This window comes from Lygodium microphyllum, chromosome 11, assembly GCF_053477565.2.
Source record: "Lygodium microphyllum isolate KBCC chromosome 11, Lygodium_microphyllum_v1.1.10, whole genome shotgun sequence".
In the NCBI taxonomy this organism is placed as follows: Eukaryota; Viridiplantae; Streptophyta; class Polypodiopsida; order Schizaeales; family Lygodiaceae; genus Lygodium; species Lygodium microphyllum.
In genome coordinates, this window is record NC_141145.1 from 52,581,617 (window position 1) to 52,595,447 (window position 13,831).

Here is a 13,831-nt window from a genome sequence, read left to right on the forward strand (position 1 = left end):
TTAATATCATACTTCAAAGATCTATATTCAGGTTCTTCAATGTCAAATACAAACCGTTTGCCTATGGTTTTTTTCCTTGAGTAGTTTCCTACCAAGGCATTATCTCCTTTGATGCTTGAGGATTATCGCAAAGTAATGACGGAGAGAAGAGGCCAACAGGAGCAGTTCACTGTATTGCAGATTCATGAGTGTATGAAAAAAGGTTAGTACTATGTACACTCGACCGTGTCTTGTTATATAAGCTGTTTCATTTTGTAAACATAATAACTTTGGCTTTGAACAAAAGTCTGATTTTGTCATTCTTATCCAAACATTGAATAATTGACAGTAGCTATTACAAGGGTCATGGATAAACATAATAACTTTGGCTTTGAACAAAAGTCTGATTTTGTCATTCTTATCCAAACATTGAATAATTAACAGTAGCTATTACAAGGGTCATGGATAACCTTCCGTCTTTGTCCTTTCACAAATGGCTACCAAAATGTACAGGTTAAGGGAAGTCTTTGTTTGGTGGGTTTGATTCTGTTCGAGCAGAAGTATAAACACCAGTTTGTTTAGGAAGCACAATAGTATATTGCAAGGATCAAGGTGATGGCTATGTTCCTCCCACATGCCCTCCTTTAATTAAAAATTAGATGACTAGTAGGTTTCCTAAGCATAATGGTAATCCAATAGACATTGATACATAACGAACCAAGTGCATCCAAATAGGTGCAAACAGCCTGGATATGCCCACAGTGGTTTGAGTCTCATTTTGTAGTTGGCTTATAAAGTACACCCAAATATTTCTGAAATTTCATACTTCACATTTCACAATGTGTATTCATGTCTCATTTACTTGGCTGTGTAGCCCATCTAACCAGCAAGGTCTTCTTCTAGTATGCCAGTTAGGATTGATCCTTAGACATTGGGTTTCAACATGAATTTCTCTACACTATTCCTTCTAACCTTCAGCCTCCTTGTGCAGCCTGTACGCCTCTTTAATATGTCATTCTTATGAGCTCGCTCCCCTAGAGGGTATGACTCATATTTACTCTAATTGATCCACCACTTGATTGCAAGTGCTGTACTGTTGGATGTAATCCATGGACACACCTTCTCATCTCCATATTGGAAGGAACTTCATTAAGAGATGTAAATTTCAGAGAAATAGCTCCAAACATGTTAATCTATGTTTTAACTCAGTCTCCTTGACTTTGCTTCAAGTCATCCCATTCTTCTTGCACATGGGCTTCAAAGGATAAAGATCAAAATTTCTTGTTGAACATCTCCTTAAACTCTTTTCAAGATTTGGGTTCCGTTCCTTCTCGAACAACTTTGAGCTATCAATTTAAGGCTTCATTCTTCAAATGCATTTTAACCATCCTAATCTTTGATTTTTTTTGTATAATCTTTGCTACTAAAAGTAACATCAAATTGTCTAGTAAAAGACACAACTTTTTGAGAAGCTCTCTCACCATAGAAAAGGTCAAACTTGACGCTCTTTTCTCTAGGCTTGAAGTCTCTTTTAGCATCGTTTTCCTTTCCTAAAAGCATATTTGGGGATTCAACTACCATGGAAATAGCTAGTACTTTGGTTTTCTTCTTATTTTTTATCTTATATTGCAAATGGAAAGAGCACAATTGAGATTCTCTAATCTCCTCTGCTTCTTGAGTACCTTGAGAATGTGTGCATATGCAATACATCCAAAAGTACGAAAATGCCCAATAGAAGGTTTTTGGCTGTTTCATGCCTCAAAAGGTGTGATATTCTTTAATGCATTGGTGGGGCACTTATTCAAGACATGGCAAGCATACATAACTGCTTGCATCCAAAAATTGTGTGGCAAGCTCGTAGCTTTTAGCATAAATTTGGCCATCTCCATGAGTGATCGATTCTTCCTCTCTACAACCCCATTTTGTTGTGGAGTATAAGTAGTAGTGTACTGATGAACAATGCCCATCTGCTTCAAAAATGAATTCAACATAGAGGACATGTATTCCCCCCTTGGTACAAACAGAGAGTCTTCACCGTGAAGCTAGATTGATTTTCAACAAGTGCTACAAAAGCCAAAAATGCATCATACACTTTTGACTTTTTCACTAGAGAGTAGACCCAACAAAAACAAGTAAAGTCATCAATAAAAGTGACAAAATAGTAATAGCCACCCAGTGACTTTGTTTGCACAGGGCCACTTACATTTGAGTGCACAATTTGTAACCTGGCAGCGACTCTAAAAGCAACATCACGAGGAAATGAAAATTGATGTATTTTTCCCAATATACATCCATTGCGTAAGTACTTAGGAGGTCTCTCCAAGAGAGGTAAACCATCAAGCATTTGTGTATGCTACAAAAGTATCAGGCTACCATAGTTTACATGTCCCATGCGAGCATGCCATAACCTCGCCTGTGACATAGCAAGAATAGGAGTGGATGCTAAATAGACCAATCGATCAACTGAAAAAGCATCCAACTCATATAACCCATGACATAGAGTGCCAGTCAAAACCAAAGTTATGTGTTCCTTATCTCTCACCATGCATTTGTCATCATCAAAGGTGACTTGCAAACCACACCTTGCCAAAGAAGAAATAGATAACAAATTCTTCTTTATACTTGGCATAAACAAGGCATCCTACAAGCAGAGAATAGAGCCAATAATGGCTGTTAACACAATCTTCCCAATACCTCTAACAAGGTATGATGCATTGTTGGCACATTGTACAAACTTGCCAACCGGGGCTGCAATAATAGAAGCAAACAAATCTGTGCAAGATGTGATGTGCCTGGAAGCATCACTGTCAAAAAACCATGTGTCTGCATTCTCAATAGAGCTAAATGCTCGATCAGCCTAAGAAGAGTCATAACTGCATGTGTAAAAACAATAGTCCCTGTCTGCAATAAAGGACGCTAACTCAGTAGCTATGAAAGGTGCATAAAAAACAGACATCCTTGACTCCTCCTTGGCTATGTGCTTTCTACACTCAGTGATGTAGTGGCTTGGCTTCTTGCAATAGTGGAATTTGCCCTTCTTGGCTTGCATGCCCCCTGTTTCTTATTGCCCTGTGGAGTGCCTAAAGTCCCAGAGCTCTGCAGAGTATTCTTTGCTTGGCTGCCCTTGCTCCTACTCAAAGGCTATAACATCCACATCATTGTTTTTTTGTGTCTGCCCTTTCTCTCTAAGAGCAAACTGACCGGTTGAAGGAAAGTAAGTGGCTGTGGGGCAATTCTTATGGTGAGGTTCAAGGCCATATGAAAGACCAACTATGAGGGCAGCAATGAATTCAAGGTGGTAGATATCATTCGTGCATTTGAGTAATACTCATCTACATTCATAAATTGCTCACACAAGTTTTGAATTTTATTTAGATGATCCTGCATAGAATCACCCTCATCCATCTTCAATGTCTCAAGCTCTTTCTTCAGGAAAGAGATGCGCGTCTCATTCTTTCTAGCAAACATCTGTTTTAAGGTGAGCCAGGCTTCTCATGAAGAAGCTGTAGACCAAATGTAAGGGATGATAGACTGCTGAATTGCCAATGCAATCAATGACAAAGCCTGTGCATTCTGTGTATCCCATGCCTTTTGTGCTACTAATCTCTGGGGAAGTGGTTGAGTTGGAGCAGGTTGAGTAGGGCTATGTCGCTTGTTGTCCACGTCCTCCTGGAGGAGTAGTAGGAGCCACAACTCTAGACCTAACTTCTTCACTGTTGACATAATCCCAAAGATTCTTTGCAATCAGCACATTCTTCATCATGAAGGACTAGAGGGAATAGTTGTTACACCTATTCTCCTTGGATATATAAGTAAATACTTCCTCCCTGATTTGCCATGATAAATGATGCTAATCAGAGAGAAAACGAGCAATGTGTCAAGCTCGACTAACTTGGAAATCTCAGAATTTCTAGAAATTACAGCAAGTACTTTGCTGTAATCAGCAAATTGAGCACACTCTGTCAAAACTGTCTGAAATGCATGCTTTCCAAGGTGCAATTAATGTTCAGTAGCACTGAAAATGCAAAAGCCCCAAAATTTCTTGTCCCAAAATGTACAAAATCAGTCTATTTCAGACTGTTACAGATGTACATGTGTCAATCACTGAGCAAACTGCAAAAGCCCCAAATGTCTGGCTCAAAATGCATGAAATCTCTGGTTTAAGCATGTCTAAGACACGTACTGATATTGAGAATGCCTGCCTGGGCAAAAGGCCTCTTCCAGAGAAGTGAATTTGTATTAAAAATTGATTTTTTTGTTAGAAAAAAACGTTTTACCTCTGATTGCTGGACTGGTGAGCGCAGCTCAGGCGGATTTGGCAGGCGGAGGGGTGGCACTCAGCCACAACAGGTGAAGGCTGGTCTTGTAGGTTGAGCCAAGCAGGCAGCACACTATGGCAGTAGGCGGTAGGCTTGGACCAGGTGGGCGGTAGGTCGTAGCTGGCGGGTGGCAGGTCAAAGCTGCAGTAGATCATAGGTGGCATCCAGGCACAGGGGGCGAGCGCAGCTGGTGGTGCTGGTGTCCAAGCACAGGGGGCGGGCAGGCCAAGCATTGCAGGCCTATGTCTGGTAGGCGACTCCTTTGGTGGCAAGCGTTTGTGTGGCACAATTGGTGCAGGCAGCGGGCTTGCCTGCAGGCTATGCTGAAGGCTGGCCAGTGGAGCAGTTGGCCTTTGGCAGACTTTTTGGTACAGGCGACTGAAGCTTTGAGCTGACATGGGGTTGAATGACAAGGGGATTAGTTGCTGAGCTGAGCTGAGGGCCAGCTTTGATACCAAATGTAAGAGCAGGAAGAGATCGAAGCTCAGCTGAGAGTGGAGTAGACAATGTAGAGTGTGAGAGCATGACCCCCAATGCAATTATCTGAAGTGTAAGGTGCAAGTACAAAGTGCAATCCTTAAACCTTAGGGTTGTAAGAGAGTGTTCACACCCGAAGTGTGTGCAACATGGTAAGTGCCTAAAACTGTATAACATAGGCACATAAAATAAAAGGAATAAATTTGGGGGAATGTGCCCCAGTATCCTATTGAAGATCACCGACACTCCTCCATGAGCGTAGGCATGAGTCAAACCCAACAATAAGGGCCATAGCGTTTCGTTTTCCTCATACTCTAGAAGATTTAAGAAGTGCTTCTATTGGTTTCCACTTGACTGCTACATATAATGGATGATAGGCCTATGACATCAGCTGCAATACAGTTGTGAAGAAATCCATTCTGCTTCTATATTGCCTTCACTTGAGTAAAGGGAAGATGTCGAAGTTTGGCCTTAAGAATCAGGTCACAAGTGTGGAAAGAGGTTGAGGGAGGAGGACACAGGTGCTCAAAGGAAGAGGATATCCATAATGGAAAGGCAAGGTAGAGTGCATAAAGAAGCCTGAAAAGTTTCAGCAATGGTATGGGCTTCCCTTTGATAGCTGTAAGTCTCATGCAGAAAGCTTCTGTTTATAGTACCTATGCAAAGTTGCTACAATTGTGACCTAATCGACATGAGAGCATGTGGTCCACGTCAGAGAGGATAGAGATTTTCTACCTCCTTCAGATGTTTGGGTTGAGGAGCAAAGGGTTGGATGCTGTTATGTTGAAAACAGGGCATGATGCAGTTGTGTTGACAATGAGGCATGGATACATGTGATGATTAGTTGTACTATGCATTCTTTTAGGTTGAGGACTCATGCCTCCTGTGCATAGAAAGGTTGGCACCGGAGAATGAGCAGAAGTGAGAGGGGGAGGTTTGGGTGGATCTGGGGTAAGGGGGAGAGAGGAGGAAGGTAAAATTGGTATACGGTCTTTAGCTGTTAAGGATAATTATGAAGCAAGCTGCAAGTGTAAATGATTTCTACTGCTATTTATTTACTCACTGTTTGTTTCCTTATTTAAGTTTTGATAGCTGACAAGTACTCTTGTTCATTTTTGTAGTGATTGCTGTTGATTTGCGGCAAACTGTGTCTGTGGGTACAGATATCCAACTTCGTGCTTATTATGCTGGCCATGTAGGTTAAACTTGTATTTTCCTTTGTGTCATGTGATAATAGTTTTACTGCATCTACTAACAGATCATGTTGTAAGATGTTAAAAGATCTACGGATTACCCATTTCCTCTGAATACCTAGAATGCAACAGGAAGGTCAAATTGTCCACTGCTTGAGTAAGAATTGGGAGTGAAAACACCAGCTACATGTACAACTCTAGCTTGGAAAAGCACATAAAGGGTACTCAAATATGCCAATGGCCAGAGTGAAGTTATGCAATGTCTGAAATGCTTCAGTTGCAACAGACCTTTTTGATTAGTTCTTTACATTTGTGTTTTCTTGTGTGATGTGACCTCCATAGGTTGGGTCACACTGTTTGCTAGACCCTCATATTTGGAAGTCAAGGGTGTGATTGGCAATGCCAACTAGTTCAGATGTTTTAAAGATGGCTGACAATGTGTGGTTGCAGACCTGGCACGAAAAATGTTGATAGAGCATCTTGAGCCCTAGCATGCATCATGCCCAACATACCTGTTTTATTCCACTTTTGCTTTGTGCACTAAGCCTGATGTTTGCCTAGATGCTATTTCAGAGATGATTTGGCTTGGGTTCTGCACGTGTACTCACTCTCACTACTTATAAGAAGGGATTTTGCTCTGTTTTTTAGGTGGCTGTCTTGTACATAGTTTGTATGAAACTAGTGCTATTATTTCCATGAAAAAAGGTGTGATGTGTTTTGGTGATGTTTCTTAAAGTAGTGACTATTTCAGCTCAAAATTAAAGAGTATTTTTTATGGAGCCAGGTTCTTGGTGCGGCGATGTTCTATGTCAAAGTGGGTGACAGCAGTGTGGTATACACTGGGGATTACAATATGACTCCAGACCGACATTTGGGAGCAGCACAGATTGATCGCTTGGAGCCTGATTTGATTATTACAGAGTAATGTATCTGTTATTCATTGTAAAAATGCCATGGCCACTGCAACTATTTTCAGATCTTGAGTTTGGCAGTCATTTAACATCTCCAGAAATTGCAGGAGGGATAAAGTCTTATTATTTGTTTTGTAAGGCTAATATCCAATTATAACATTATAAGAAGTTGACATGTGTATGTTCAGAGGTGCTGCTTCCTTAATGCACTCTGCCACGAAATGACATATTTGTGTTTGTTATTCTTTAACCACAATAAACCCACAATGATTCTCGTTATTCCTTGTGATGTTTATATGGGCAGATAATTTTGTATATCAAGGATCAGGTACTTCTTCATACATCAAGAAAAAACAATGCAGCTGTATAAAGCATAGACAAGCAGGATTAACTTAACCAGCTCAGGGTTCAGTGTAAGCCTAAGGGCTATCTTCAAAGAGGGAGTTCTGGTAACTCAAATGGTCATGATGCTATGATTAGTCCCTAGTTAGTGATAATGCGCACAGGAGTCATATCATTGTTCACAATACATAACTTCTGTGCTGGCTATTTGTGTCAGAGGAGAGAGGATCGAGGTGCAGCTGAAGTGCAGTAGACAGTGTGAGAGTGAGAGACAGAGTTGAGCACGATACCCAATGCAATAGTACTGAATAGAGTGTTAGCTGAAAGTACAAATGATAACCCTTATACCTTAGGGTTATAAGGGGCTGTTCACACCCGAACACAGTAAGTGCCCGTAAGTGTGCACCACAAGCACATACAAAATAGTACACATAATCTGGGGGAAAAAACCTCTCCTACCGAGAGTAAAAAGTGCCCCAGTGTCCTAGTGATCACCCGCACACTCCCATATGAGCGTAGGCGTAAGTAAGGCGTGTGAGATACCCAACAAACCCCCCTGGAGTGAAGAGTGATCAAGTGTACAAGGATCATCCGCCACCAAAGGGCGTCAAATTCAAAGCATCGCGAAATGCTTCAAATTTGTCTCGTGAAAGAGCTTTGGTGAAGATGTCTGCCACATTGCTGGTGGTAGGACAGTAGACAAGGCTGATATCACCTGCATGTAGCCTCTCTCTGACAAAGTGGTAGTGAATCTCTATGTGTTTCGTGCGAGCATGAAACACAGGGTTCCGTGCCACTGCAATGGCACTCTGACTGTCAGTATATAAAGGAGTAGGCTCCGTAACAGATACATCCAAATCAGCAAGTAAGCGTCTAAGCCATACGCACTCAACTGCAGTAGTGAAGGCTGCCTTGTACTCAGCTTCACATGACGACGTGGCAACAGTGGATTGTTTCTTGCTAAGCCAAGAAATGCATGACGAGCCAAGAAAGAAACAATTGCCACTAGTGGAGTGACGAGTATCAAAATCACCAGCCCAATCAGAGTCACTGTAAGCATGTAACTGCAGTGGTTTCCCCTTGGCATAAAGCAATCCAAGAGCTCTAGTACCCTGCAAGTAACGAAACACACGCTTCACAGCTTGCCAATGCGACATACGAGGCTGATGCATGTACCTGCTCAAAACTGAAACGGCAAACTGTATGTCTGGCCGAGTGTGGCATAGATAGATGAGACATCCCACTGCTGGAGCATAAGTATGGATATCAAACAAATCACTGTCATCATGTAATGACAGTTTGAGCCCAGGTTCCATGGGTGTACAAACTGGCTTGCAATCCTGTAAGCCAAACTTCTCAAGAAGTTGCCCAATGTACCTTGACTGACATAATCCAATGCCTCTAGCATCATGTACAAACAGGATGCCCAAGTAATAGTGCAAAATACCCAAGTCAGACATGTCAAAAGTTTGCTGTAAATTATTTTTGAATGCTGAAATCTGATCAGCACGTGTTCCAGTGAGCAAAAGGTCGTCTACATATAGACACAAAATCAGCATGGATCCCCCCTCTTTATGTACATAAAGGGTAGACTCAGATGGGCTGTTTACAAACCCCTGACTAAGCAAGAAAGCATCTATCTTTGCGTACCAAGCTCGTGGAGCTTGTTTCAAACCATATAGAGCTTTTTTCAGCTTGCATACTAAATTTTCTGAGCCTTCAACTGCAAAACCAATGGGCTGCTGTACATACACTTCTTCCTGAAGTTCCCCATGTAAGAATGCAGTCTTTATATCCAGCTGATGCACTTTCCAACCAAAATGTGCAGCCAAGGCAATCATAGACCGAATGGTCGTCATACGGGAGGTAGGAGCAAAGGTCTCCTCATAGTCAATGCCCTTTTTCTGTGCGTAGCCTTTAGCTACCAGCCGTGCCTTGTACTTATCTATGGATCCATCTGCATTCCTTTTCAATTTGTAGACCCATTTAGTACCAATGGCACGCTTGCCAACTGGCAAAGACACCAAATCCCAAGTATGATTCTTATGAATAGAATCCAATTCAGCTTGCATGGCTGCCATCCAATGCACACTATGTCGTGCATCCTCAAAACATTCAGGCTCCTCATTATCATGAGTACATGCTGCCATAACAAACTCCATGGAATGTGCTGAATCATGCAGTCGAGTTTGCCTTCGAGTACGACCAGCCAAGGGTGTTTCCAAATGATTATCTCTCATAGTCTGCGTGTACCATCTAGGCACCTGTCTTGCTTCCTGACTGTGTACAAGTTCCTGCTGAATTTCAGTTTCAGCAATGTGCTGATTTACTGCATGTTCCATAGGAGCAGCTGGCTGAACATTAGGTTCATTTGCTGAAGTACCAGCTGAATCACCAAATGTGATGGGCAGCAACCCTTCAAAGACATCACGGGCAGCCTGATATGTATCAAAACCAGCCAAGGATAATTCTGATTTTTCATCAAATACAACATCCCTGCTGACAAAAACCTTCTTGGTCACGGGATCATAGAGTCTGTAGCCTTTGCTTTCGCTGCTATATCCCATAAAGATGCATTTTACAGCCTTGTTGTCCAACTTCTTTCGAAGTACCTGTGGAATATGGGCATATGCAAGACACCCAAAAGTACGGAAGTGGCCAACAGAAGGTTTGCGGCTGTGCCAAGCCTCAAAAGGTGTGACGGTTTTCAAGGCCTTGGTAGGGCATCTGTTCAAAATGTGGCAAGCGCACATGACGGCTTCCATCCAAAAACTATGAGGCAAACTCTTTGCCTTCAGCATACATCTGGCCATCTCCATGAGTGACCGATTTTTCCTCTCTGCTACCCCATTCTGCTGTGGAGTATATGCAGTAGTGTACTGATGGATAATGCCCTTCTGCTGCAAATAAGAATTCAGCATAGAGGACATGTATTCCCCCCCTCGGTCCGAACGGAGAGTCTTAATCTTGCAACCAGACTGAGTTTCCACAAGTGCACTGAAAGCCAAAAATGCATCATACACTTCTGACTTCTTTTTCAAGCAGTAGACCCAGCACAAACGTGTAAAGTCATCAATAAATGTTACAAAATAGTAACAACCACCCAATGACTGTGTCTGCATGGGCCCACAAACATCCGAATGCACAAGCTGCAATCTGGCTGTTGCTCTAAAAGCAACATCACGGGGAAAAGAGAAACGATGCATTTTCCCCAAAATGCAACCCTCGCATAAATGCTCAGGAGGTCTCTCCAAGAGAGGTAATCCATCCAACATCTGAGTACGCTGTAATAGCATCAAGCTGCCATAGTTTACATGCCCCAAACGAGCATGCCATAACTCTGCCTCTAACATAGCAGGAGTAAGAGTGGATGTCAAATATGCAGACTGATCTACCGAAAGAGCATCCAACTCATATAACCCATGACACAGAGAACCTGTCAAGACCAATGTCATGTGTTCCTTGTCACGGACCATGCAACGGTCATCATCAAAGGTTACCTGCAAACCACAACGTGCCATAGAAGAAATGGAAAGCAGATTCTTCTTAATGCCAGGCACATACAAAGCATCCTGTAGGCGGAGAATAGAGCCATCAATGGCTGTAAGCTGAATCTCCCCAATACCACGAACAGGGTATGATGCATTATTAGCACACTGAACAGACTTCCCAACGGGAGGTGCACCAAGAGAAGCAAACAAATCTCTACGAGATGTGATATGCCGTGAGGCACCACTGTCAAAGAACCAAGTGTCAGCATCCTCTGTAGAGCTAAATGCTCTATCAGCCCAAGAGACATCATAACTGCAAGTGTAAAAACAATAGTCCCTGTCTGCAACAAAGGACGCGGACTCACTAGCAGTGGAAGGAGCTGCAGAAACAGACATCCCTGACTCCTTCTTCTTCTCTTTGGCGATGCGCTTCCTGCACTCAGTGATGTAGTGGCCAGGCTTCTTGCAGTAATGGCATTTTCCTTTCTTGGCTTGCGTGCCCCCCTGTTTCTGACTTGTCTGTGAAGTGTTACTACTACCAGAACTCTGCGAAGCATTTTTCCCTTGGCTGTTTTTACCCTTCTGCCTTGACATAAAAGCCTGCTCAGAGGCTATACCATCCACACCACTGTTCCGTCTAGTTTGCTCCTCCTCTAGAAGCAAACTGACAAGCTGAATGAAAGTGATGGGCTCTTTCGAAATCCTCATAGTGAGGTTCAAGGCAGTATGAAAAGCCAAGTAAGAGGGAGGCAGTGAATTCAATGTCGTAGAAATCAGCTGCGCATCTGAGTAGTACTCATCCACATTCATGAGTTGCTCCCGCAAGTCCTGAATTTTGTTGAGATGATCCTGCATAGCATCACCCTCATTCATCTTCAGAGTCTCTAGCTCTTTCTTCAAGAAAGAGATGCGAGTCTCATTCTTTCCTGCAAACATTTGCTCCAATGTCAACCAAGCTTCTTGTGAAGAAGCTGCTGAACGAATATGAGGAATGATAGAACGCTGAACTGCCAATGCAATCAGCGACATAGCCTGTGCATCCCGTGTATCCCAAGCTTTCTGAGCTGCAGTTCTTGGGGGAAGTGGCTGAGCGGGCTGAGGTGGAGGGGGCTGAGGTTGCCCTCTTGCACGTCCTCCTGGAGGAGGAGTAGCGGGAGCCACAACTCCCGGTCGAGCTTCCTCTCCACTGACATAATCCCACAAATTTTTGGCCACTAATACATTCTTCATCATGAAAGACCAAAGGGAATAATTGTTCCCATCCAATCGGTCTTCCTTGGACACATAGGTGAATACATCTCCTCCCTGATTTGCCATTATTTCCCAAAAGGCAATAGAGCAATGTCAATGCAGTACGGGCTGGAAATCTGCAAATTTCCAGAAATTGCAGCAAACACAAGTCTGCAATTAATGTGCAAAGGGTACTTTTTCAAAAAAACTGTCACTGATGCACGCTTCCCAAGGTGCAATTAGTGCTCAGCAGCACTAAAACATCAAAAGCCCCAAAATTTTCTGCCCAAAATTTCTGTCACAAATGTCTGTTACAAAAGCCCCAAAATGTGCATTCAATGTGTCACAGACTGACACAGCACGTTTCCCAATGCTGAAAACTGAACCTGCTGTTCAGCACGTTTCCCAATGCTGAACCTGAACCTGTTGCACGAACTCCTGTGTAAAAGAAAAGTGCAGAATGTTACCTCTGCGTGTTGACGACGGGCACGATTCCCGAGGTAATGACTGCTGGGTACAGTCGGACTGACGCACAGGTACAGGCGTGCAGGTCCAGTGACACGCGCAGGCAGGACTGGGCGCGCGCTGGGCAGAGGAGGCGGCACCCAGGACTGGCTGGTGGAGACAGGTGGCGCGCTGGCAGCTGGAGCTGACGGCACAGGCTAGCTCAGCGCAGGGAGGCTGCGCAGGCAGACTGACAGGCGAAGGGGCATGCTGGGCAGACACAGGGCAGAGGACTCGCTGGGCAGAGGTGGCAGCACGCAGGTACAGGTGGCGCGCTGGGCAGGGCGGTGCTGCGCGCTGATTGTTGGAGCTGCACGCTGGGCAGAGGAGTCGTCTGGTGCTGCGCGCTGACGGACTGACAGGCGCAGGCAGGACTGGGCAGGAACAGGCGGCTGGGGCAGAACTGGCGGGGGCTGCAGACTGCAGACTGAAGACTGCTCTGAGCTGAGCTCTGATACCAAATGTCAGAGGAGAGAGGATCGAGGTGCAGCTGAAGTGCAGTAGACAGTGTGAGAGTGAGAGACAGAGTTGAGCACGATACCCAATGCAATAGTACTGAATAGAGTGTTAGCTGAAAGTACAAATGATAACCCTTATACCTTAGGGTTATAAGGGGCTGTTCACACCCGAACACAGTAAGTGCCCGTAAGTGTGCACCACAAGCACATACAAAATAGTACACATAATCTGGGGGAAAAAACCTCTCCTACCGAGAGTAAAAAGTGCCCCAGTGTCCTAGTGATCACCCGCACACTCCCATATGAGCGTAGGCGTAAGTAAGGCGTGTGAGATACCCAACAATTTGGATCAAGCTGACTTGAAGGGTTTTCTAGCCAATCCCGATGCCTACCTAGACCATCTAATCCAAACTTGCAAGTTTCACCGTATTTGGCTAGCTTGGGTGTAGATTTGCTTCTGTATGAATGCTGTCATGGCTGTTGTGGAATGTGCTTCCCAAAATCCATGGACAACCTTCGTTGGAACAATGAAATGTTCTCTGAAATGTCTCATGTCCTCATTTTGTTGAATGTCCTCATTTTACTCAGTTTCCCAACATTGCTTTATTAAAAAAGAAAAATTTTGGGTCACTCGCACCAATGGTGCTTGTGCAAGATGGGCTTCAAATAACAGCCATGCAGGGTGCAGGTGCTAGATTGGCGATGCCAAGGTAAAGATTGATTGTAAAACACGGGTGTCGTGTCCAAGGCAATTCATATATAAACATGGGGGTTGGGTTCAAGGCAATTCACATGTAAACAGCAGGATATCCACTGCGTTAGTTTAATCTTGTCATATCCAAAGCTGAGTCACAGCAAACACCAACAAAATTCTGTTTCTAAAACAATAGTAATGCATTGGTTTTGGATTAGGCCAAGCCCTCGCCC

At 43.6% G+C, this 13,831-nt stretch overlaps 1 protein-coding gene across 1 annotated transcript in view; it reads left to right on the forward strand.

Annotated features, from left to right (window-relative positions):
* Nucleotides 1-13,831, forward strand: part of CPSF73-II (cleavage and polyadenylation specificity factor 73 kDa subunit-II) — a 129,317-nt gene that overhangs the window by 67,612 nt on the left and 47,874 nt on the right. The window contains exons 4-6 of the mRNA XM_087687599.1: nt 85-202; nt 5,897-5,970; nt 6,753-6,889. Of these exons, the coding sequence (XP_087543725.1) occupies nt 85-202; nt 5,897-5,970; nt 6,753-6,889 (329 nt within the window). The remainder of the gene's footprint in view (nt 1-84; nt 203-5,896; nt 5,971-6,752; nt 6,890-13,831) is intronic.